The sequence below is a fragment of the Lissotriton helveticus genome, chromosome 5_2, assembly GCF_964261635.1.
Source record: "Lissotriton helveticus chromosome 5_2, aLisHel1.1, whole genome shotgun sequence".
NCBI lineage: Eukaryota > Metazoa > Chordata > Amphibia > Caudata > Salamandridae > Lissotriton > Lissotriton helveticus.
Window position 1 is genome coordinate 9,856,104 of NC_136066.1, and position 24,910 is coordinate 9,881,013.

The 24,910-nt window shown below is 47.8% G+C and overlaps 2 protein-coding genes across 2 annotated transcripts in view; one reads left to right on the forward strand and one right to left on the reverse strand.

The window, feature by feature from the left end:
- Window positions 1-24,910, forward strand: part of TTC16 (tetratricopeptide repeat domain 16) — a 414,481-nt gene that overhangs the window by 81,393 nt on the left and 308,178 nt on the right. The gene's annotated exons all lie outside the window — the stretch shown is intronic.
- On the reverse strand, window positions 9,441-11,048 carry LOC144761120 (uncharacterized). Its single transcript, XM_078646578.1, has 2 exons — window positions 10,745-11,048; window positions 9,441-10,469 (listed from the first exon to the last, which is right to left on the reverse strand). The coding sequence occupies exons 1-2, from the start codon at window positions 10,899-10,901 to the stop codon at window positions 9,484-9,486; spliced, it is 1,143 nt and encodes a 380-aa protein (XP_078502704.1). The 5' UTR covers window positions 10,902-11,048; the 3' UTR covers window positions 9,441-9,483.

A 24,910-nucleotide genomic window follows, 5' to 3' on the forward strand; every position in this document is an offset into this window, starting at 1 on the left:
GCGCAACATTTGAAAATACGAAACAAATCACTATGGCTAGGCATCGTGCACACTAACCTAGTATCAAACTTCAAGGATTACCGAAGCAATGAAACCTCGTGTAAGTCAAAACCCTCGGTTTTTGGCAATTGCAACTGTCAAATAATACTAAGAACCAATACTAAGAACCACAAATGCAATGGAACCATGCAATACAACAAAGCCTTAAGGCTATCACAAAGCTCGGAGAGCTAACCACAAAGCCTGAGAAGGCTATTACAAAGCTCAGTGAGTTATTACCACAAAGCCTTAAAGGCTAACCACAAAGCTTTCAAAAGCTAGAACCACTACTAAGGACTGGGAGCGACCCACAAATACTTAACTCAGAACTTCAATGGCGTCACCAGGAAGGCCCGTCTATCGTCTCGCTTGTACATAAGGTCTACGCCGGGCGTCGAAGACAGGTCGACAGTCAGGGCATCGGTCCGTCGCAGCCGTCAGGAGGCGGGAATCTTCGCAGGGAAAAACTTCGGGCCACTTATTTCGATAACAGGATCGATGAAGCGGGGTGCACCTTCCCTCGGAGATTTCACACGAAGTTCCTCACGATCATCAGGCTTTGGACCGGACCGGTACCGCTGAAGTCGCCCCACGTTGGGCGCCAACTGAAGGACTGGACTTTTAACAGTACCAGCGGTGCCAGGGAACAACACCTATAACCTTCATGGGATACCTGTTTCGGCGCACAAACTACAGAGACACGGGACACTTCCTTCGGCGTCAAAGATTCAAGGTTTATTACTGCAGGGAACACAGAAGTCACGACAAGTACAACACGTGCAACTTGGGGAGACTGCTTCAAATTGGTTCTGTGGATCGCTCCTTTTATACAAAATTAACTCATAGGACAACATGGTACACAAAAGTTTACAACCTGGTTCCCATAATTATCCCCCAGAGGGGTCGCTTTGGTCACTTTGGTACACATAAGGTCCGGAATATAAGTGCGGAAACATTTGGCGGTTCCCAACTGTAAAAACCCATCTTCCCAACATTAGTGAATTCTAATCGGCAGTAAAACAGATCGAAATAGGGACAAGGACAGGTGCAGAGGAAGATGGAGACAGTGGGGGATTGAAAAGAGTGTAAAAGGGGAGGTATCGGGAAACACGAGATACAGGCATCAAAGGGACGTGCCTAATGAGATGCACGGCTGAGACAATAAACCGGACGGCAAGATGAGCCTCGAGCGGGGCCATCTTCCTTACAGTATCATCCCCCTCATCGTAAAAGATATTTACAAAGTACATGTGTCTTCCACAAATATCCTGAGAGTCCCAGGGTGACGAAGCGGACAGTGTCCGTTCGCTGGCTACTTGAGGGCAAGAGACAAAATGGATGCCGTATCTAAGATGGAACCCGTGGGTACAGATGAAAAACCCACATATCAAACGAACGGTTTAAGTTAGCACAGCGAAACTGCGCACACTTACTAAACTCGTCATTTGCGGTTCTTAGATACCAGACTCGACCATATTCGTGCGAGTCGAAAACATCACTTAAAATTGTCACGGAACCTCACAGGGAACACGGGCACAACAGGTGGTGCTGTTGCAGCGTGGGTTGCGGCCTGCCTGAAGCAGGGTCAAGGGATCTAGGGGTGTCAGGAGTGTGAATTACAGGTGATGTCAGGGGAAAGTAGGGGGTTGGTTGGGATCTGTGTTGAGAGGAAGGATTGGTCTATTTTGGCAATTTGTTTCCGAGCAGAAGTGGGCGATTTATTCACATCTAGCGGTTGAGGCCATCAGCTTAGGAGGAGCTGAGGAGGTTTGATCCCAGATAATGTTGAACAGTTCTCTAGGTCTGTTTTTGGCCCGATCGAGTTGTGTACGGAACAGGGATGCCTTTTCATTAAAAATGTGTTTTTTGTATGTAGATCTAGCTGATCTGAGGAGTGTCAGGTTAGAGTGGGAGGGAAGCTGTCTCCAGGTTCTTTCCATCAGTCTTAATGAACGTCTTTCATTGTTAAGTTCGGGGTTAAACCAAGATTTGGAAGGGATGTTTCTTAGAGTTTTAAGTTTAGGAGGGGTCAATTGGTCTATGACAACCGTGATGGCTTTATTAAGCTCATTTACGTTTTGTCAGAGAGGAGTGAGGGGCAGTTGAGCTTGAAGGTTGGATTCAAGTTCGCCAGGAGGGATATGTTTTAGATTTCTGGTTCATTTCATCGGTTCCCCTAGTCTACCAAATCAGACCATTGCAGAAGCATCCGAATAAGACTCTAATAAAATCTCTAATAAAATTGGTTGTTGCAGCCTCCACTCCCATGGCCTCAATAATATTCCACAATTTGCTGTGTATCACACAGTGAAACGCCTTTGACAGATCCATGAAGGCCTTGTATAACTGACCTTTCTTTGCCAAGGAGTTCTTTGCAGCTAGTAACGACACGTTAAGACCTGGGTTAATGGTGCCCCTACCCTGCCTGAACCCTTACTGCACTTCGGCGAGAATCTTCCTCTTCGCCGCCCAAACTTCCATCTTATTTCGTAGTTACCTACCCATTATTTTAGCGGTTCGATCTAACGGGAATGGGGAGCTGGTTGAGTGGAATTGAGGCATAACCTTTTTTGTAAATAGGTATAATTACTGCGGTTTTCCAGGAGGGCATGGGTTCCACTAGTCACACTAACCTACAGCGAGCACAGAGGCGTAGCTCTGGCTGTGGCAATATGAGGTCCATTGCCTATGCTGTGACCTCGAGGGGTGCTCCAGACGTGTCCTCATAGGAGGTAGTGGACGTGTTCCTCTCATGGGCACCTCATCTAAAGCGGTGCTGGCAGCATATCATGTTTTATAATGAAAGTCTTGCCAGAACTTTCTTATTTTTCCTGTGGCAGTGGTGCTGTGGTCTACTGACAACGTTTGTGTAAAGGTCTACTGCTATGCGAAGCCCCTGACCTTCCGTGTGCATCTCGAGTGCATGTGGTAGTACAGTGAGCGTGCGGTCCCTGTATGATAGCCGGACTCTGCATGTCTGTGAGTGTGAGTCTGAACACTTCAGCAGCCAGTGGGATCCATTTTGGATGTCCAGGCTTTAGCATGGCACAAGATGGAGGGCGCGGATCGCTCCCCCAATGGAAGAGTATTGGCTGGAGAGAGGAGATGCAGGCTCTGGAGTGAGGAGGATGGGAACAGGACTATCTTCAGAAACTCTAAGTAGACTTTGGTAACAAGAGGCTGCTTAGTAGCTCTTCCTGAGCACCGCTATTTGGTGGATTATAGAGGTGAGGGGAGAGTCTGTAGTTTCTGTTGCTCAAGTTGAGGAAGTCTCTAGGGCAGGCTTGCCCTTTTGTCTTCCCTGATTACTGCTTCTGGAAGGCACTTGACTGCCAGGGGCTGAGGCCTCATACTTCATTGTACTTATGTTTTGGGTACTCCTGCTTGGAGCCAGGCCCAGAAACACAAGCTGTGAGAAGTATCACTTTACACAAAGGTTGTGTCTGGAGAGCGGCCTCATGAGGACACTTGAAAAAGACATTCTGAAGGCTGGGGCAGTGTATCCGGGCGCGGCTGGTATCTTTAGGCAAAGGGACTGCTCCCACACAATTTCCTCTAATATCAGCATCATGCTAATTTACTAATTACTATAATAATGATTACAATAACAGTTAGAAAATTAGCTGTGCCTGGCTGGATGTCACTCTGACACTTTTCAGAGGCACAATGCACCGGTGCACAAGTGCCAACCTAATGCAGCACCAAGCCACAGCTTACCTTCTTCCAGCCCTGGCTTGTTGAATTTCAGGCTGTCATAGTGACACCCAGAAAGACGCACTCCAAGCGTCATTTAGTAAGGTAGCCCTGGACGCTCTACGTATTAGCCGTGTCGTACACAGGGCTACCTGTCAATCTCGAAGGGACGTTGGTTCGATGCCTTTATAGGCGGCAGGAGGACGGGACAGGTCTTCACAATAAGACCTGACGTCATAAGATTTAAAGTTCTGATGACTGACGTTACGTCACATACAGCAAACAGATACACTGCACTTGCTTAAGTTGTGCCTGAATTGTCTATGGGCCTGATGACAAGTTTGGCGGTCTTCCTGCGGGCCCCCAGGCCAGCGCCCTGAAGGATGAATATGAAACTTGTAGTCAGACGTCCCGCAGGATTACGAGTGTAATCCTGGTGGGATGTCTGTGCTACAGCGGTGCCCATCTAAGGCTCAAAGGAGAGCCTTAGAAAGGCACCACCGTGGGAGCGAAGCAGCACCTACAGGAAGAAGGGCACCAGGTTGTGCAGTACTTCCTGTGCAGGAATGGGGGTGCAAGAATACAGGGGGGCACATCATGTGCCTTCTTACATGCACACCCATGCACAGAGGCAGGGCCCCCTTAGTTTCCTCACGGTCACCCTTTTCATGGTGGGGGGTCACCCTTTTCATGGTGGGCGCACCGCCATGGAAAAGAGGGCGGTGAGGAAACTTGTAATATGCTCAGTGGTGCCACCATTGTATTCCTTCGTCTGACCTCTACGCCAGCTTCAGAGGATCACAGATCCCCAGCGGTTCCACCACTGTACTTGTAATATGGCAGTCAGACCGCCAGTGCGGCGGTGGTCGCACCGCCACCACGACTATGGCAGTCCAATGAACCACCCTAGTCATAATTAGGCCCAATGGGTTTACTTTCACTTTCGTTCGAGCATTGGTGCGCCAGACGACTGGCACGGCCTCGTTCCCAGGGGAGCCCCTATCCTGGCAGCCTATCCCTGGGCTCCGGCCTCCTCTGTGCCCCCTGGACCCCAGTCGCGCCAGACAAGGTCCGGCTGCCTTTCTCGTGACACATAGCTTCCATCTAATAAACTGCAGGTGGCCCTTGTCCCAGGAGCGTCCCCTCAACAGTCCATGGGGAATCTTTTGTCATCTGAAGTAGGCCCAGTTCTGGGCAGCATCGGAGGCTTCTGGGTGCCCTGCAGACTGCAGTGTGATCCTCTGCACCCCCTTCTCTTGGTTTAATAATAATAATAATAATAATAATCCACATTTGTATAGCGCACAATCACCCGTTAGGGTCTCTAGGCGCTGGGGGCCGTCGGGAAGATTAAGCAAGCTATTGCCCAGAGTCACATGGTGCTGGGCTAACCTGCCGCCGGAGCCGGGGATCGAACCCTGATCCGCAGATTCCAGCGTCAGTCGCCCTGGCCGCGGCGCCACACCTCTTCCTATTTCTTTCTATCCAGCACTGTGTCTGTATGCCTCCTCGGGCGCTCACATTGTTAGTGCCTTCCCTACTCGCTGCCTGACGTCACGACGGGGTGCTGACGTCAAGTGCATGTGATGACCCAGAGGACTGACCATCAATGACTGCCCAACCGCAGGGCTTCAGTGGACCCTTCCTGTGTGACCGGAAGTGGGAAGAACCAAGCAGTGCAGGAAATAAAACTACAATAAAGGTGCTCACTTCATAGTGTATCGTCAAACCCAATGATGACAGAAAGGCTTCTTCCTGTCATTGGTCCTGGACCTAAAGGTGACACTTCCCAGTGTGCGCGTCATAAGTTACAGAAAAATAGCAATTGTTTGGCTGAAAATGCATCCAGATACCGTGAGGCTGTACAAAAGGCCAGGTATTCCTGCGTTCAGCATTGATCATCAGCTAGGGGCGGGGCTTCCGCTGTCGCGACATGTCGTGCTTCCATCTGAGTAGCATCTCTGTCGTGCTTTGGCTGACGCAATCCTGACCAGATGCTCACCACAGACCCTCACTGTTCACGAGGTCTGCCTGAGGTGTGAGGCTGGGTGACGTCTGAGCAGGAGTATCCCGACAGTGGCGTATCGGGCACTTATCAGAAAAGTATGGAAAGTACAGTGAACCAAACCTCACAGCAGGTCCGGGTCGTGACTCAATGGTGCTCTAAAACAATCCTCAAATACACTAGGAAAATATAAGAAAAGATGTCGCTGTGATTTAGTGAGATCTGTCACTGTGCCGGGGGGTGCCCTCCCCTTTGGAGGGGGTGGGGGGTGTTCTGGTTTAGTTTTATTACTGCCTCTGATATCTTTAGGTTATTGAATATAGTCCTTTGTTGTGTTTCTTTTGAACTGTTTTTGCGGTTTGATTATTTTTTTAACAATAGTCATTTTATCGAAGCTAATGCTGAGACTCGAATCTGGCTCCGGCACCGCACCCTGTCTCTTCTAAAGAGGGCAGAAGGACAGACACGGAGGGGTGGGTGGCAAGAGGCTAAGGTTTTTTAGGTCTCGCCTAGGCAGCGCTTGCGCTGTCTCTTTGAGACATGCTCTATTGAGGTATGGAATAGAAGCTCCTCCCGTTTCCCGCCCATCTTTCCCATTGGCTCCTGTTACTGTCCTTTCTAAATGGATGCTTTTGATTCGTGAATAGGCTTGTCAGTCCTTCCTTAGTGACACCTTGTCTGCATTTGTAACCTCCCATGACGACTAGACCTTTTACATGTGGTTACTCAGCGTGCTTTATTTGCATTCTGTGAGCACTGCTTTGTTAATTGACTTTCTCTTTTCAGCAGATGCGGGCAGGGTTTCGCTCCCAGCTAACACACACAGCATTCCTTTCCTGCCCATGCACTCCTCCACTCCTATTACGTTTGCACATGTATCTCATCCAGGGGCTGAATTAGGCTCGGAGACAGCTTTATTGTCCCTACATATTTCCACAAAATGGGTCCTTTCCCTTCGGTCTCTGGGTTTTCACCCATGATCTCACTTAAGAAAACGTTCTCACCACTTATCGATGGCACACACAGCGCTGTCGAGTGATCATTAAATAACAAAAGGCGAAGGGGTCATTCTGTTCAGCGTCTGCATCCCACCTACAGATGCAAGAGCCCGAGTCCTGACAAAAAGGAGACGAGGAAAAAAATCATCTTTTCATTGTGGGCTGACTTCCGGTGTGAACTGCTTTTACAGCAGGAGCAGCGTGGGGCTGAGGAGACCCCTGCTTCCTCCCCATAGACGTACTTCACGCATATTTGTTTGTCTAACATACGCCTGTAAAGGAGGGCATGTGAGTATACGGAAGACAAGAAATGGAGGAGGAGTGGTCTCATCCACTCATCCTTAGATGGCGCAAGGGAGGTGTGGGCTGTAGAGAGTCTTTCATATCCTCAGTATCGTTGAAGGCCAGGCCTTGATAAGAAACAGGCGTAAGTCATAAATATCTTCCTACCAGTTGGAAGCCAACTTTTACCTCCCCAAATAAGTATCAGGGAGAGGGCGCAGCTCGTTATAATATCACGGCTTCCGGGGCCTCACCTTGATTTCAAACCGGTGTTATTGATTACCCGACCCACTGGCACTGGGTTCATTCACCTCTTGAGAAATAACTCGAGATGCCACCCTTCGGACGGGGCAGGAGCCAACTGAGCTCTTTCTTTCTTTAACTTAAGCGGATCTATGTAGCAAAGTTAAACCTGATATTTGATCTATGAAAACTTTGAAACTTTGCCTTATCTTCTCTAAACATGGCCAATAAACTGTGGGGTGAATGGTAAAGGTAAGGGCGGGGAAGGAACTATGGGCCCGATGTAGGTAGGCCGTTACCGATCGGTAACGGCCGAAAATACCGAATCTGGGCCCTTACCGATCGGTATACTGGCATCGAGATGTAGGGCACAAAAAAAAGTACAAATGGGAGCGAAAACCGAATCGGAATGATTACCGAATGTAAAAGAATGCGATACGTACATACCGAAAATCGGATACAGTACGAATCGGTAACACACCGAATCGGATGCAAACACCGAATCGGTGCATGTACCGATTCGGTAGTGACACCGAATCGGACATAAGCCGAATCGGTGCATGTACCGATTCGGTAGTGACACCGATTCGGACATAAGCCGAATCGGTGCATGTACCGATTCGGTAGTGACACCGATTCGGACATAAGCCGAATCGGTGCATGTACCGATTCGGTAGTGACACCGATTCGGACATAAGCCGAATCGGTGCATGTACCGATTCGGTAGATTCACCGATCGGGAAAATCCCCGCTTCGGACAGATGGGGAGATGTAGGGAGACACAGAAACACCGATTTTGGCTCAAAATCGGTAGAATCCACTCGGAAATTACCATGGATTACGATCAGGTGGTAACCAACTCCAACCCATAAAAACAGCCCCAAAATGCATTGCAACTTGCAGGATGGCAGCTTTTTATGTCATAGCGAGGCGGCTACGGCTACAGCAGCAAGGAGAGAGGGAATGGCAAAGAGAGGAGCAGGTATACAGACAACGTATCACCCTGGTCATGCTGACAGATGCAGAGATCCTACAGCGGTACAGGCTGGACTCAGAGACCATCACAGACCTCATTAGGGACCTCCAACCCCTGTTGCAGCACCCCACCCCAAGGGCACACGCAATCCCTGTGCAGGTGCAGGTGCTATGCTGCCTACACCTGCTGGCGTCTGGCAGCTACCAAAGTGTAGTCGCTGTGGCAGGAGGGGTGACCCAGAGCAGCCTGTCAAGGTTCTTCCACAAGTTCCTTGATGCCATGATCCAGAGGATGGCCCACTACATTTCCTTCCCTGCAACCCAGGCAGAACTTGTACAGACCAAAGCAGACTTTTACCAGATGGCAAGATTCCCCCACATCATTGGCTGCATAGACGGCACACACATTCCGATTTGCCCACCATCTGACACAGAATACATCTACCGCAATCGGAAGTCCACTCACACCATCAACGTACAGGTGATCTGCAATGCGAAATGCATCATCACAGACCTGGTAGCAAAATTTCCGGGTAGTACCCACGACTCCTACATTTTCCAACAGAGCGGCATCTATGCACGGCTGATGGCTGGGGAATTTGGAGAAGGATACCTCCTAGGTGAGACACATCATCAGCCCCCCATAACCAAAAACAGCAAAGTGAAATACATGTATGCATGTAAGTAATTTTACCCCTTTTCCTTCTAGGCGACAGTGCATATGCCCTCCGTTCATTCATTCTCACCCCCTACCTCAACCCCTCTACACCCAGCCAAAGGAGGTATAACCGTGCCCACAAAAGCACCAGGAATGTTGTGGAAAGGACATTCGGCATCTGGAAAAGCAGGTTTAGATGCCTGCACAAGAGTGGAGGTGCAAGGCAGTACACCCCCATCACCTGTTGCAAAATCATAGCTGTCTGTGCAATGTTACACAACCTTGCGGTGAAGAAGGGCACTGAGGTGGAGTTGAGTGACTACGAGGACCATGATGACGACGAAGCTGTGCCACTAACACAGCCAGCTGGGGTGTGTACGCCAAGTGATGGGAGACATAGACGTGAGGAGATAACAGCAAACTATTTCTGAGTGAGTAAAAATGCACAGACAGGTGAATGGTTGTGTTGAATAAGCAATTTTTAATACTGTTGCTACACAGTTACTGCACTGATGTGCAACAAAACAAAGGTGTAATGTCAATGAAAACAAAAGTCTAGGGTCCAGGTTGCCTCACCCGCCCTTGCTAGGCTATTTCTTTGAGCGCTTTGCAGCCCCACTGTGGTGTCCCTCACCCCCTTCAGAATGACCAGCGGCATCTGCGGAGCGCCTGGTGCTCCTGCGTGGCTCTGACGCAGCGCTGGCCGGGCTGCTGCGGCTGCTGCTGTCCCCAGCATCCCCCAGGTCCAGGGCAGGATTTGCGGCAGTGTTAGAGATGATCAAGGCCTCCATTGCTGTCGTGATGCGGGCCATTCCCCTTGTCAACTCTGCGGTATTTTGAGCGAGACTAGACTCCATGTTGGCACCACGCTGACAGAGTTGTGCCGTTGCTGCAGCAAGGCGGCTCAAGGAGCGGTTCTGCACCCGGGCATCCCGCCTGCGCACCACCTCTTGCTCCTCCATTCTGCCACATAACTGTGTGATGGCAGTGGTTAGCCTGCCTAAACCTGCTACTGCCTCCTTGTTGGAAGCCACAAAGGCCTGAAATCCTTTCACCATTTCCCCCATCTGCAGGTTGTGCTGCAGGAGCTGGCGTTGGCATGCCATGATGGATTTCGCCTGCTGCCTTTGGATCTTCACCATATTGCCTTCGAGGCCCCGGAACACACTGGCCTCCCGTGCTGGGTCTGCAGTGGTGGGAATGGCACGGCGCCGGGTACTGCTGCTGCCCGCCTGCTGCGTGGGCTGGGGTGCCACTGGTGGGGGTGTGGTGCTGGCCGGGGCCTGAGCCCCTGCTCCCAGGACAGGGTGTACTGGAGCCACAGTGGCAGGAGCTGGTGTAGGTGGAAAGAGCTCCCTTGTCGGGGAGTTCTCTGGGGAGAATTGCAAGGAGGGTGTGCTTTGCATTTGTGGGGAGTGAAGTGCATCAAAGTCAATTTCCAGGTCTCCCTCAATATCCAGGCCTATGGTGTTTTCCTCCTCCTCCTCGGCAGCCTGACTCGTGCTCGGCCCTGCGAGTGCAGTGGTAGATGGTGCTGCTGCCTCCTTTGGCAGTGTTTGTCCGCCTGATGGTGCCCCTAGGTACAAAGAAGCATTTGTAAATAGAGTACCGATGTATTACAGTCAGTACAATTAAAGCATTCCACATGTCCTAGCATCTCCGTAGAATGTGTTCCACTGTTTCATGTCTTGTGATTCTGCACTGCCATATTTTGATACCTACTGCTGACTGGATGTACCATGATGCTTGTCTCTTGTATGTTGGTTGCAGTACTGTGCTGGGGTTTGGCTATGCATTGTGTCTAATGGGGAGGTGTCTGGTAGGGTGTGTCCTGATGCGCATGCCTCTTACCTGTAGCTGTAGCTCTGGCTGAGCTGTCCAGGGTCCCAATTCCGGTCACGCTCTCCCTCTCAATGGTGCTGGAGACCAGTTCCTCCAGCTCGGTGAGGGGTGGCGCCGGGTTCCTGCCACCACCAGTGACTCCAGCCTGCTTCTGGATCTCTGCCATCTTCCGTTTGGTCAGGCTGCGGATGTCGTAGAAGCGCTTCTTCAGCTCATCCAGGGACCTGGGGGTGACACCCACAGCGTTGACCTTCTGACCGATATCGCTCCAGAGCCTCCTCTTGGTGCATTCTGGCACATTGAGGGACAGCCTTCCGAATAGCTGCCGGTGCACCCTCACCACCTCCTCAACCAACACCTGCAGCTCGGTGCTGCTGAACTTAGGCTTCCTCTTCTGGCTGGACTTCTGGCTCTCACTCTGGTTTGCCATCTTGGTCTGAACAGTTCACTACCTCCTACTCCCACTGCTGCTAACTGTGACTGCTCAGCTCAGGCAGGCTCTCCAGAAAGTTCTTAATTGGCTGCACCTGCCAGGGTTGCCACTCCCTGTTTGGGAGGGGGAGGGGGAGCCACCTCATTGGCTGAAGCGGCTTTAACCGATTCGGCTATCTCCGAATCGGATATTACCGATTCGGTAAAATCCGAATCGGTATCATCTGATTCGGAGATAGCCGAATCGGTTTCTTCAATGCATTCCTATGGGCTTTTTGGCCATGGGTGTGTTTTCATACCTCCGATTCGGTAATAGCCGAATCTGATTTTTCCGACTCGGCTAATTCCGATTCGGTGGTAGCCGATTCGGCTAGTTCCGATTCGGTGGTAGCCGATTCGGCTAGTTCCGATTCGGTGGTAGGCGAATCGGTAGTTTCCGATTCGGTCCGTGCTGATTCGGTACGTACCGATTCACATTACCGATGCCGACCGATTCCTTATTATTTCGCTGTTTGTTTCCTACATCTCGTTTTCCGATTTCAGAATACCGAATCGGCCCGCCTCGGTATTTTGGAATCGGAAATTCCCTTTTACCTACATCGGGCCCCAAATACTGTGTGTAGTATTAGTATTTGCAGGAATTCTTCACTCCATTTAAACTCTCCCATTCATTTTCTCATTTTCAGATTTTAGGGTAGCCACGTATCATACAAAAAAATACAGACCCTTTGTTTACATTTTACTATTCTGGCATAGCCAGGGGCTGGCAGGTAAAATAATTGGTGTAAAATTTTCAAGATTCTCTTGTAACGTGTCAGTTATCCCTTTGTTTGCTTGAACAACCATACGGAGAAAATATTAGACAGACTTCAAATGCTTTTTAGGTCTCGCAAAGAAGGCGCTTGCGCTGTCGCTTTGAGACATGCTGTATTGAGGCATGTACTTGAAACTACACACACGCTCCGCCCTTCTTTTGTATTGGCTGCTGTCACTGTCCTTTGTAAATGCTGGCTTTTCATTTGTTAGTAGGCTTATTATTAGTCCCTCCTTAGTGCCTCCCTGTCTTCTACTGTCACCTCCCACGAGGACTGGCCCTTTTACATGTATTGTTACTCAGTAAGGTTCAATTGGTCTGTCGGCATTATTTATTTAATCCAGATTCTCCTGCTTGCAGTTCCAGGCACACTTTTTAGATCTCGCTTAGAGCAGCGCTTGCGCTGTCTCTTTGAGACATGCAGTATTCAGTGTATGTGCATTAAGCTCCGCCCATGTCCCGCCCATCTTTACAATTGGCTTCTCGTTCTGTCCTTTGTAAATGATGGCTTTTGATTCGTCAATAGGCCTAGTATTCCCTCCTTAGTCCCTCCTTGTCTCTCTTTGTAACCGCCCATGAGGACTGCCCCTCTTACTGTGGTGTTACGCAGCATATTTTATTTACTGTCTGTGGGTACTATTTTTCTAAATGACTTTCTCTTATCACACACATCACATGCTTTCCTGCAATCTGCAACAGCTTGGTTACAAGTTACCACTGACAGACGCTCCCACCCTCTCCTCGGCTCCCTCCTCCTCCCTCCTGCTTCTTTAATGGATGCTGTCTGCTAGTTTTACATTGACACCCCCACCCAGCTTTAATTAGCACCAACACTAACCCTGGGCGGAGTGGGGCTACGCGGAGCGCCACGGAGTGTAGTACAAACTCTGTAAAACTCCACGTAGCTCTGCTATGCCACACACCTCCCACCCGCCCTATTAAGAATTGAGTAAAACTATTAAAAAACGAGTTAAAAGTATGTAAAACGCCTTACCTTAGCTGCGTCGTCCCCGGGCTGTCCTCTTCCTCTTCATCGCGGTCTTGGTGAAAACTGCGCATGCACTGGTTTAAATTGCCCCGCACAAATGCGAGTTGTAAACGGAGGGTTTAGTAATGCATGAGGGCAGAGAAAGTTTAAACTTGGAAAAAACACTTTTTTGGGGCAAACCCACATGAAATGTAGTTTTCCCCAGTCACCTTTTCTTTCTCAAAAATGACTTCCACAAAGGTGCAGTGTGGCACTTTTCAAAGAACCAGATTATTTATGAATTGCCCTCTCTCCTCCTATGTCCACAGGGACAGTTTAGCAATGCATTAAAGACACGTTGTGTGCAAACGGCGCAGTCTCTGCGGACATAGGAGGAAGGACGGTGCTTTATAAATAATCTTGTTATGCTTATTAACTGTGCAGTAACAGGCCCTGCATCTTTCATTTACTGTCACTTTATACAGTTTTCTGGCTTTAATGCAAAAGGAGTGTTTTTCTTTAGCGTACATTTCAGTTGGTAGATAACAGAGCTTTAGAAATGCAACTGTGAGTGCTCTGTGAAAGCCAATCTTTTGTGATTCTTAAGTAGAGTTTATTGTTAAGATACTCACAAGCTTTTTTCTGGGTGAAAAAGTGACGGCATGCGCCGTGAGGCAATATCGAAAAATAACGTGTAGCATAGACATACGTAGATAGCGTGAGTTCTGGGACCCAATGTGCCGTAATCTTACCGCCTGTAGGCTTCTCTCGTGTACTGTCCTGGGGCAGTGTTCAAAGTCGTCAATGTGTGTTTGCGGCGTAACAGCGCATTAAGTGCTGGTTTCCTTGGTAATGGAAACTAAAGATGTACAAGGACACGTCGGCCATCTTGAAGTAGTGGTTTTACGAACTTCTTATAATGTACTAAACCATAGAATCTTGTATGCGAGAAAATGATTGTGGTAACCGTTATGGTGAATCTGTGGATGTGGGGCAGGATGATGCACCTGTGTGTACTAAATAATCTTCATATTCTTTATGGAAAAATACATTAAAATAAATCTGGTGGAAAAGATGTAATTGACTGATACTAGTGTTATATTGAGCATATGTGTAAATAAAAATAAAAACACTCTCTGGGAGTCCGAGTGAGGTGGAACAACAAAATTGGCATGCTGAGACATTCGAGTAAATGAACTTATAGGAAACAACTGTATTCCATCCGATCATTAAGTCCCTTTGGATGACAAGCATCCAGTTTCTTTATCCAAAACATTTCGCGTTGTAATAGTATTTTCCTGTTGTCTAAACCCTGTTTGACAGGGACAACCTCCAAAATCAGGAATGTTAATTGACTAATATTATGTTTATGGATTGTGAAATGTGCAGCCACTGGTGATTTCATAACTTTGTTCCTGATGGTGCTCTTGTGTTCAGTCAAGCAAACTTTTATTTTTCTTTCTGTCTTCCCCCACATATGGGAGGCCACACGGACATTTGAGTAAATAGACAAGGTTGTTTGTGTCACATGTTGCATTAGTGAATACTTTAATGTGTTTCCCGGACGTGGGAGGATTCAGAATATTGCCTTGAATGACATTGTTGCAGTGACTGCAGTTCAAGCATGGTTTAGTCCCCATGTATGTGACTCCTTTCTCTCGAGGCGTTGCCTCTAACAGACTTTTGATGTTCTTAAATTGCTGATAAGCAAATAATGGAGTATGATTGAAGATCCCATTGAAATCCGGTTCATTTTTTATCATTGGCCAGTTTTTCAAAATGATTCTTTTCACGTGTTGGCTTTTGGTTGAAAATGTTGACACAAATACTGGTCTGTTGGTGCTCTTGTCCTTTACACTAGAGGATAGTGAGTTGTTCCGGTTTGTGGCTTCCGCCCGTTCTTTCGCTGTGTTTAACACCGCGTTGGGGTATTTTCTGTCCTTGAATCTCGCCAACATTCTGTCTTGATTCTTTGTGTATTCGCTGGGTTTTGAGGAAATCCTTCTTATTCTGAGTAATTGCGAATATGGTAGATGTTTCTTCAAAGACTTGAGATTGCAGCTGTCAAAATGTAAAGAATTGTTCCTGTTGGTTGTTTTGGTATAAACGTCTGTTTCTGTCCTGTTGTTAAGGCAGGTAACTAACGCATCAAGAAATGGCAAACTCTCTATGCTAACAGAATGTGTAAACTTATCTCCTCAGGTGGACCCCTCCATATTAAAAAAAAAAGTGTTGTCTATGTAACGCCGGAATTTCAATATTTTGTTGTGCCATCTTGGGTCGGTTAGAATATTGTCTAGTTCTAGACGATGCATGAATAGATTTGCATAGTATGGGGGTGCACAATTGCCCATCGAAGTACCAGCTAGTTGTAGAGAAAATTAGTTGTCCCATGTGAAATAACTGTGATACAATGTGTATTAGAGTTGTTCCAGTATAAAGATTTTCAATTCCTGTTTAATAGGATGGTTAATTAAGAATGACTCTATTGCTTCAATGCCTCTTTGGTGGGGAATGGATGTGTAAAGAGCACATACGTCAATGGTACACAAGGTGATCGTTATGTCTGGTTCAAGTGTGGTGTCCTTCAGTTTGTTCAAGAAATCTGTTGTGTTACGTATGTAAGTAGTCATGGATTTCACTAATGGTTGAAGATGTTTGTCTATGTATTTTCCGGTTGGCTCATATATAGATCCTCTGGTTGATACGATTGGGCGAAATGGTGGTTTAGTCAAGTTTTTGTGTATTTTCGGAAGCATATGCAAACTAGGACTTTTGGGATATTCCTGTGTTAGATATTTCTTGTCCTTCTCTGTGATTGTGCCCATGGTGCATGCTTTGTCTAGGATGACTTTGAGAACTTATATAAACTCGCCCGTTGGGTCCTGTGGTAGTTTCAGATATAGTTCTGTATTGTGTACGTGATCATCAACACTTTCGTAATAGAATTCAGAGTCTATTACTACGAGCTACATTACTACTGTATTTATTTTCAGATTAAACACATTTCCCCTGAAGAAGGGTGCAGTCCCGAAATGCATAGGGATGTATATTTCGGAATATGAAAATGTACATGAAAGAAATGTAATCCAAGCAAAGAAAGAAAGATATGAATAAATTACAAACATTGTGAAGCAACAATGAAATTGATACAATAAAAGATGAACATTTGAATCAGAATAAAATAGAAAAAGGTTTTACTGTCTTCATTTCTACAAGTGGATTTAAATTGGTAAACTATCGTGAGACCACGTCTCCAAGGAGTGCCAGCCGGGCACAGTGTTATTAAGTTAACAGTGCATCTTCGCTAATTTCAAGTCTAGGGTCAGAGGGAGCTACCCATTGGGACCCAAAAACGCAACTAAACCGAAGCAACACGTCAAAAACAAGTAAACTACAGAGGAATATAGTGTGCCACACACCACCACTACATGCTCCAGGAAGGAGACAGCCCTGATAAGATAAGGATCAGCAATCAAAGGCTATGTCTGTTTTCAAGAAACGTGCTGCTTTTCTGTTACTATAATATGATACAGTGTGGAAGTTTTATCAAAATCATCTATTTCTTTTTCTCTTTTAAGAAACATTTACCTGATAATCCTAACACTACTAGCCTATCATAAAAAATATTTGTGATATCTTCAAGGGCTTTTTTCCTTAATATGGAATAGTGTGCTGCTTTTGTAAAAATTTTCATTTTTTAATCTCTAATTTTTTAAGTGTCTACAATATAATTCAAAATCCAAGGGAACTCAAAACTTGTAAACAGGGCATATTATGTACATCTGGGCTATTTGTTTTAAGCAACCAACAAAAGCAGTGCTTTTCTACTAAAGGACTCATCCTTTATTGGAATAAACACATTCTGCTCACTCAGAAATTATAAACAGGGCAGCTTCTTTCTAGAAATTGTACAAATGTTAACAGTGATTTTCTGAAGCTTTTGCGTGATGTTTTCACCGTTTTTAAAGGGAAGGCTTTTTTATATGTACTCAGTCAGCACTGCTGTAAAAAGTCAACAAGCGTTCAGCGCCTCATAAAGCAAAACAATGCCGCAAAATTCCACAACATAATTACAGTCCACATACCTCTTAACTCCCTATAATTCCCCACCTTATTGCATGCTACTCAATACCACATATACTCCACATAAATACACTCTGACCCAGTACACTCCACATAAATACACTCCACACCATGCCACATAATTCCATGCAACATATTTTCCCTCAACACCACACTGTTCTATGCCACATTATTCAACTCCACTCAAACCCATTCCACACTACATAATTCAACACCAAACCACATTATTCCTCTCCACAGCACAATTCAACTACACACCACATTTATTAAATTTAGAACACAGAATTCAACGTCATACCACAAACTGCACCACATAACAATCCACCACATAACAATCCACAACACAATGCCATTACACACAATTCCAATACAATCAAAAACATCAAATTACTATTCACATAATACAACTGTACACCATGCCACATAATTCCACTACACAAATCCACGCCACACAACAATGCCACAACTAGAAATTCCAATCTAACCCACATATTTCCCCTACACACCACATACATCCATTCCAGTCTTTAACACATAAGTAAGATATTTATATTTACAACACCAGTACCTCTAACTCTTTCTTTTTTTTAAAACATAAACACACAGATCTGGAGCGTAGCTCCTAATTTTTTGTTATTTTTCATCACAAAAACAGAACGCAATACACTCCACACAATTCAACTCCACGCATTTCCAATGGCTTCATCGTCACTCTCAGGCTTTGAGCCGGTTCATTGCTTACCATTGGTTGGCTTCATCGTCACTCTCAGGCTCATAGCCCGTTCATTGCTTACCATTGGTTGGCTTCATCGTCACTCTCAGGCTTTGAGCCGGTTCATTGCTTACCATTGGTTGGCTTTATCGTCACTCTCAGGCTCATAGCCCGATCATTGCTTACCATTGGTTGGCTTCATCGTCACTCTCAGGCTCATAGCCTGCTCATTGCTTACCATTGGTTGGCTTCATCGTCACTCTCAGGCTTTGAGCCGGTTCATTGCTTACCATTGGTTGGCTTCATCGTCACTCTCAGGCTTTGAGCCGGTTCATTGCTTACCATTGGTTGGCTTTATCGTCACTCTCAGGCTCATAGCCCGTTCATTGCTTACCATTGGTTGGCTTCATCGTCACTCTCAGGCTTTGAGCCGGTTCATTGCTTACCATTGGTTGGCTTTATCGTCACTCTCAGGCTCATAGCCCGCTCATAGCTTACCATTGGTTGGCTTCATCGTCACTCTCAGGCTTTGAACCGGTTCATTGCTTACCATTGATTGGCTTCATCGTCACTCTCAGAGCCCCCTCATAGCTTACCATTGGTTGGCTTCATCATCAGTCACAGGCTTAGAGCCCGCTCATTGCTTACCATTGGTTGACTTCATCGTCATTCTCAGGCTTACAGCCCGCTCATTGCTTACCATTGGTTGACTTCATCGTCACTCTCAGGCTTACAGCCCGCTCATTGCTTACCATTGGTTGACTTCATCGTCACTCTCAGGCTTACAGCCCGCTCATTGCTTACCCTTGGTTGGCTTCATCATCACCCCCAGGCTTAGAGCCCTCTCATTGCTTACCATTGGTTGGCTTCATCGTCACTCTCAGAGCCCCCTCATAGCTTACCATTGATTGGCTTCATCGTCACTCTCAGAGCCCCCTCATAGCTTACCATTGGTTGGCTTCATCATCAGTCACAGGCTTAGAGCCCGCTCATTGCTTACCATTGGTTGACTTCATCGTCATTCTCAGGCTTACAGCCCGCTCATTGCTTACCATTGGTTGACTTCATCGTCACTCTCAGTCTTACAGCCCGCTCATTGCTTACCATTGGTTGACTTCATCATCACTCTCAGGCTTACAGCCCGCTCATTGCTCACCCTTGGTTGGCTTCATCATCACCCCCAGGCTTAGAGCCCGCTCATTGCTTACCATTGGTTGGCTTCATCGTCACTCTCAGGCTTTGAGCCGGGTCATTGCTTACCATTGGTTGGCTTCATCGTCACTCTCAGAGCCCGCTCATTGCTTACCATTGGTTGGCTTCATCGTCACTCTCAGGCTCAGAGCCCCCTCATTGCTTACCATTGGTTGGCTTCATCGTCACTCTCAGGCTTAGAGCCCTCTCATTGCTTACCATTGGTTGGCTTCATCGTCACTCTCGGGTTTTGAGCCAGCTCATAGCTTACCATTGGTTGGCTTCATCGTCACTCTCAGGCTTACAGTCTACCCATCTCTAAACCCTAAAATCATTTTTTTATAAATAACATAAAAAAAGTTATTAAAAAAATACTTGTGTAGTAAAGTAGTACATTGTAAAGGTTCAAATACTTACCTATGTGGTTCTTATCTACGTGGTAAAGACAGCATGACAAAGGTCCTGTGTGGTAAAGGCTGTTTCACTTCAGGAAGGACACATTCCCGTCTCCTCTTTAAATACTCTCCTGCCTTCATCCTAGCACCACAAACTTTTTATGGGGGCACTGTTAGTTGTTTTCTGCCCCTGATCTGCTTGGTGTTGAGTGTTAACGGGGTAACCCACGAAAAACTACCAGACCTGGGTCAGTAATACCTGGTTGGCTTGGTGGGCACCTTCACCCCCACGTCCTATACTTTACGTGTTGCCTGAGACAGAGCATGCACTGTCACTTGCGAGACATTTTGTTTGCTTACAAGGTGCTTTGAGCCCGCACATTACTTACCAATGGTTGGCTTCATTGTCACTCTTATTTCTTTGCTTCTCTTTGGTCAGCGAGTGTCCTCTTCACTTCCTCTTTATGTTCTAGTCCCTACATTGGAGCATGGCCCAAGTAACTTCTTCTCTTGCCCAGTGTCCTTCCACTGCTTGCTGCTTTAAGCAGTAATTTTTTCCTTGCATCCCCTTGTTCCCATCCCTTCCTGCATTGTTGCTTGTCTTGTCCGCCCCCCATCTCCTCCTTCATCATTATTTTCTCCCTCCTATCCGCAAGAAAAAAGTGCCCAAAAGTCATGCCAAAAAGCTTCAAAATGCTACAAAAATGCAGATGTCGCTACATTCAATGCATTGCTTGGCCTTTTTGGCGCTGTCTTCATGCAGGGCCAACATGACGAACTTCACCTCAGAGGTAAGAGAATTAATGCCATGCTCCTTCTTGCTGTTGACGACTTCAGCCCGCTTTAAGTAGATTGCAGTCCTCGCACCTGTTTATGGATAGCGGTTATCACTTATTACTGTTATCATTGATTCACTGGTGTTTTGTGCAGCACCCTCAGCCTTTGGCCCACCTTAAAAAAGATTGAATCATAAATGTATTGTTGGTTTATGTTTGCTGACAAGGTGTTACTGTCATCTGTTCCTGAAAAAGTTTTTTGGTGAAGATAGGAAATAACCCAATACTGAGAAGAGAGATCACTGCCCCTCGTGGTTAGCACTGGGTGGACCATAGAGCTTTTTTTAGGTCTCGCCTAAGCCAGTGCATGCGCTGCTCTGGTGAGACATTTAGTGAGTGGGCTTCAAAAAGCCGACCACAGCTTCTTGTGCGGCCTAGAGCGTGCGGTTATGCGCACAGTAACGCACATTCCTCGCATTGCTCGTGGTCACCCTTACAGTGCGCGATCAGGCACCATCTGGCTTTCCTCTCGCTTGCTCTCCCAAGCGCGCGCTTCAACGCTCCTCCCCCTCTCCACCACAGAGCGCGTCTCGCAGCCGCACATCTTGTTTATGCTTGCTTTAGACTTGTTTTCGTCACTTTAACGGCCGCGCGGCCAATGCTTGTTTTTAAAGCTTCTGGCTAGCTTCAGCATTGATTCCTGGTCCCTACAGCACACCTGCGCCATACCGGAGGCTTTAAAAACCGATACTGTCGCCATTTAACAGATCCTCCGGCGTCGACCTCTGACCTCACATTCATATTTTTGAGCCTCGGTCTCTGGCTGCTGGCATGCGCTCTCCACTTTACAGACTCGGCCGCAGATTAAGTTAGAGGGCTGACTTAATTCTCACGGTACCTCTAATTTGCCCCCCAGGGACGCGTTGCCGGCCTGTTGTGAGCCGGTTACAGAGGTTACCAGCTTGTTAAAGCTCTCCCCACAGCATTTACTCTGTCCGCTCCTCCCCCTCCCACCGTAGCACGCGTCTCGCGGCCGCGCGTCTTTTTTATGCTTGCTTTAATCTCGTTTTAGTCACTTTAACCCTCACAGTCCCACCCCTCGCACCCCCACCCCTCTGTGGCCACGCACCCTCACAGCCTCACCCACTGCATTAAACTACTGCTTTCCCTCTGCAGTGTCTCTTCCCATCCTCCTCTCACTCTCTTCCTCTCAGCCCCCCCTCGAAGTGCCACCCCTGCATCACCGCAAACCGTCTGCCTACCGACATTTCCTCCCTGCATTCCACCAGCCTCACATCCTCACCGTGTGCAACCTCCCTGCCCCTTCGACCTCACATCTCCCTCTCCTCCGTCACTTACCCTCTGCCTCACCCCACCAGCCGTCTCACCCCACCCTGTCATACCTCCCAGACTCGCATCGCCCCCCTCTTACCTCACCCTCACTGTCTTATCCCTCACCTGTCACGCGCCTGCACACTTTCACCCACCACTCTCCCCTCATAGTTTTGCTTCCTTCCCATCGTATCTCTCACCCCTGCATCACCTCTCCCCCTGCCTCACCCTTCCCTTATTTCACCACCCTCGCTGGTGTCACTTTGCATCATCCCTGCCCATCCTATCTCCCCCTTTCTTAATCCCTCCCTGTGTCTCACCCCACCCTCACACCCTGAATCACCCCCCCCCGCTGACTTCCAGCGCCTGACCCCATTCATGCTGAAAGCTGGCAGTGTTTGCAGCATCTCGTGATTAACCCCTTCAAGCCCTCTTCCTGCCTGTCGGCGCTGCTTGTTGTAGGTTTGTCCTGCATGTGTTTCTGATTCTCGTCTGAGGTGTACTTCTTTCTGTTTCTTATCTCACACGCAGATGTCTCATACACACGTGTCTCTTGGAGACTCCTTGTTTCTTGCCTTTATCTCATACACATTTTTCTAGCCTCCACACTTGTGGTATACCTGCGCATAATACATTTCTATAACACCACACTGCCTCGGGCGCACAGCTCGTCACAGAGTTTTCTTGCACATGTTCCTAGCGGGCGCTGCTGTTAGTAATTAGGTGCCGTGCAGCCTCTCCTAGGGGTACACCGTTCAGCTCACACACACTTTGATAGTTGCACACTTGAGATCCTCTCTTGTGCACACCACTAACTGCTCACAGTCATCTCCAGGCACTTCTAGTCATGCGTGCGCGCTCCCATGGCACACCGGTTTCACGTGTTGGCCTTGCACACTTTTCACCGTGTGTGACTGTGTCTCTGGGGGTTAGTGTGCCCTTGGGTAATCTGAGGCTCTCAGCAAGAGGTTACACACTGCCAGGGCCACACAATGGGTGAGCTCGGCTCTGTGTGTGGGGGGGTGTCGCTGGAGGGTGCGGGGTACCGATGGCCACAGAAAGAGCTGGTGTCAGTACTTCTGTGAACAGCAAATCGTGTCGGAAAGTGTCACCCATGTGATCAGCCTTATTCCCTGCCCTGGCACCGGCACTGACGTTCAGGAGCCTGGCACTGCCTCCCCCTCCACCCCCCCCCCCCCACACACTTCCCTTCCTTGCCCTAGCACCAGCCCTTCGCAAGCATTGGTGTTCAGCAGCTTGGCACTTCCACCTTCCTTTGCTGACCTGGCTCCGGCCCTTAGCACCCCTGGCGTTCAGTAGTCTGGTTCTGTCCTGCCACCTCCACCCGCTGGCCTGGCACCCTCCCTGTACAGCCCACTCCTGTACTAAGGTTATGAGTGACCTAGCACCCGCCTTTCAGAGGTTCTTGCATTCACCCAAGTCTGGCCTGGCACTGGTGCGTCCCAGCCTGGCACACACCGGGTGATGATCTTCGCACCTCCTTCTAGACCCCAGCTTACTATTGTTTGCAGTCTGTCACTCACCCCTCATCTCCCTGGCACGATTTGCTTTTTTAAAAGCACATTGCGCTCTGGTCTTTCCACCTTTAAGAGAGAGCCTAGCACGTTCACTAGAGAAATAGTATCCTAAAAATTAAAAATATTTCACTTTTTCACTTTTTTTGATAGAATCTCCTTGATTATAAAACTCACCCTTGACCCTCCTGACTCTTACGTCTCATGTCCCTGGCACTCATTCCTCACCTCTCTGGCCTTACAGTCACCCTTGTCCCTCCTGGCATTCACTCCTCACCTCCCTGGCTCTCACCCTTGTCCCTCCTGGCACTAGTCGGTTTCCCCAAGAACAAAAAAATAACAAGCATTGGCATACCCAATAGGTCTCGCCTTTGGGACCTTATAAGTGTTTAGCCATGCAACAGTTGATGTTGTTTGCGCCAAGGATATTTTGCTGCATAAATAAATACTTATAAGGTCCCAAAACCAAGACCTATTGGCTATGCCAATGCTTGTGTAACTTACAGCCATGCTGCATAGCAGCCGCACTGCTGTATAACGTAGCTAAAACACAGTGATAAAGCTAATAGCCCTTGCTTAGGCGAGACGCATTGGCTTCCCTAGTGCTTGTTTCTCTGAGTGTTCCTGCAGTCCTTGTGTTTTATTTGGCTTCTTATCAAGGTGTTCTTGTGTTTGTTTGCTTAGGCTTTGTGTTTCTTTGAATTTTTACTTGGTGTTCGGTTTTGCGTTTTTTAGTTGCTTTGGCTTTTGTCTTGGTGTGCAGTGCTACCATGTGATTGCTTTGTCGCTTCTCAGGGAGTTCTTGTATATGCTTTTGTTTGGTTGGCTTTTGTCTTGTTTTTTCTGTGCTTCCTTATGTTTGCTTTGACTTTTGCATGGGAGTGTATGTGCCCTCTTGTATTTTCTTTTACGTTAGGGTGTTTCTGTACCACCTTATACTTGGTTGGTCTTTTCTGTGGAGTCTGTGTGCTCTCTTTGTTTTTTGTTCGTCTTGGTGTTTCTGTGGCACCTTACCTTTGAGTCATCTTTTCAGTAGGAGTTTGTGTATCCTCTTGCATTTGCTTTTGTTTTTGGGTGCTTTTGTGGCACTTTATAATTGATTGCTCTTTTTCTTTGGGAGTTTGTGGGCTCTCTTTATTTGCTTTTAGATTTGTCTGAGTGGGCTAGAGAGACGGCAAGCAAAATGGCCGCACTCTAGTGAGGTTCTTGCTGCCTGGAGTAAACATCTGACAATATCCTTCTAAGGGTCAAGGAGAAACATGGCGGCAGCAGGCTAGTTGCCGCGGTACTCCGCTCCAAACCCACAGTAGAGTGTCGCGAATACAGCGAAAATGATCTGTTGCATTTAAAATATCTTAGCGCTCCGATGGGGAGCATTGAACTTACTTTGGCTGGTGGTTTTTTGCGATTGCTCTTGCTGTTTCTTTGCTGGTTTCCTTGGAGTCCCCCTGAGCCGCGTTGCGGTGATTTCTTCCGCACGGATGTGCCTCTCCCCTGGGGGCATGGAGTTGGATGATTCGGTTGCCGGCGGCGCTGCTACAGCTGAGCTCGTGTCGAGGGAGCAGCTGACGGGGCTATCGACGGGCTTGGTGCGGTGGAGGCAGGCCGCCCTGGCGCTCCGCAGAGGGAGGCGATTACGTAGCCTCTGGAGAGACTCTCGTGCCGGCACAGATACTATCCCTGCCCTCAGCGCTTTACAACAGTCAGGAGTCCTTAAAACGGCAGGGAGAGGAGCAGCTCTGTGTACAGAGGTGAAGGGGAGAGTGGGAGGGGAGGATTCAACGGAGCCTTCAGCCACCGTTTCATCTGTAATTCCAGCAATAAAAGCATTGTTTTCCCCCTTGTCTGTGAGATCAGCTGCTAGCCAGGGTCAGAACAAGGGCACGAGTAAAGGAATAGGTAAAGGCAAATATACCCGCAAGAAGAGGGGAGAAA

What these genes read in the sequence shown, in the direction of transcription:
- LOC144761120 (XM_078646578.1), bottom strand. Translation starts at nt 10,901, where the DNA reads ATGGCAGAGATCCAGAAGCAGGCTGGAGTCACTGGTGGTGGCAGGAAC. An exon ending in AGCCAGAGCTACAGCTACAG is followed by an intron (nt 10,470 to 10,744) that starts GTAAGAGGCATG and finishes CTTTGTACCTAG; the next exon opens with GGGCACCATCAGGCGGACAA.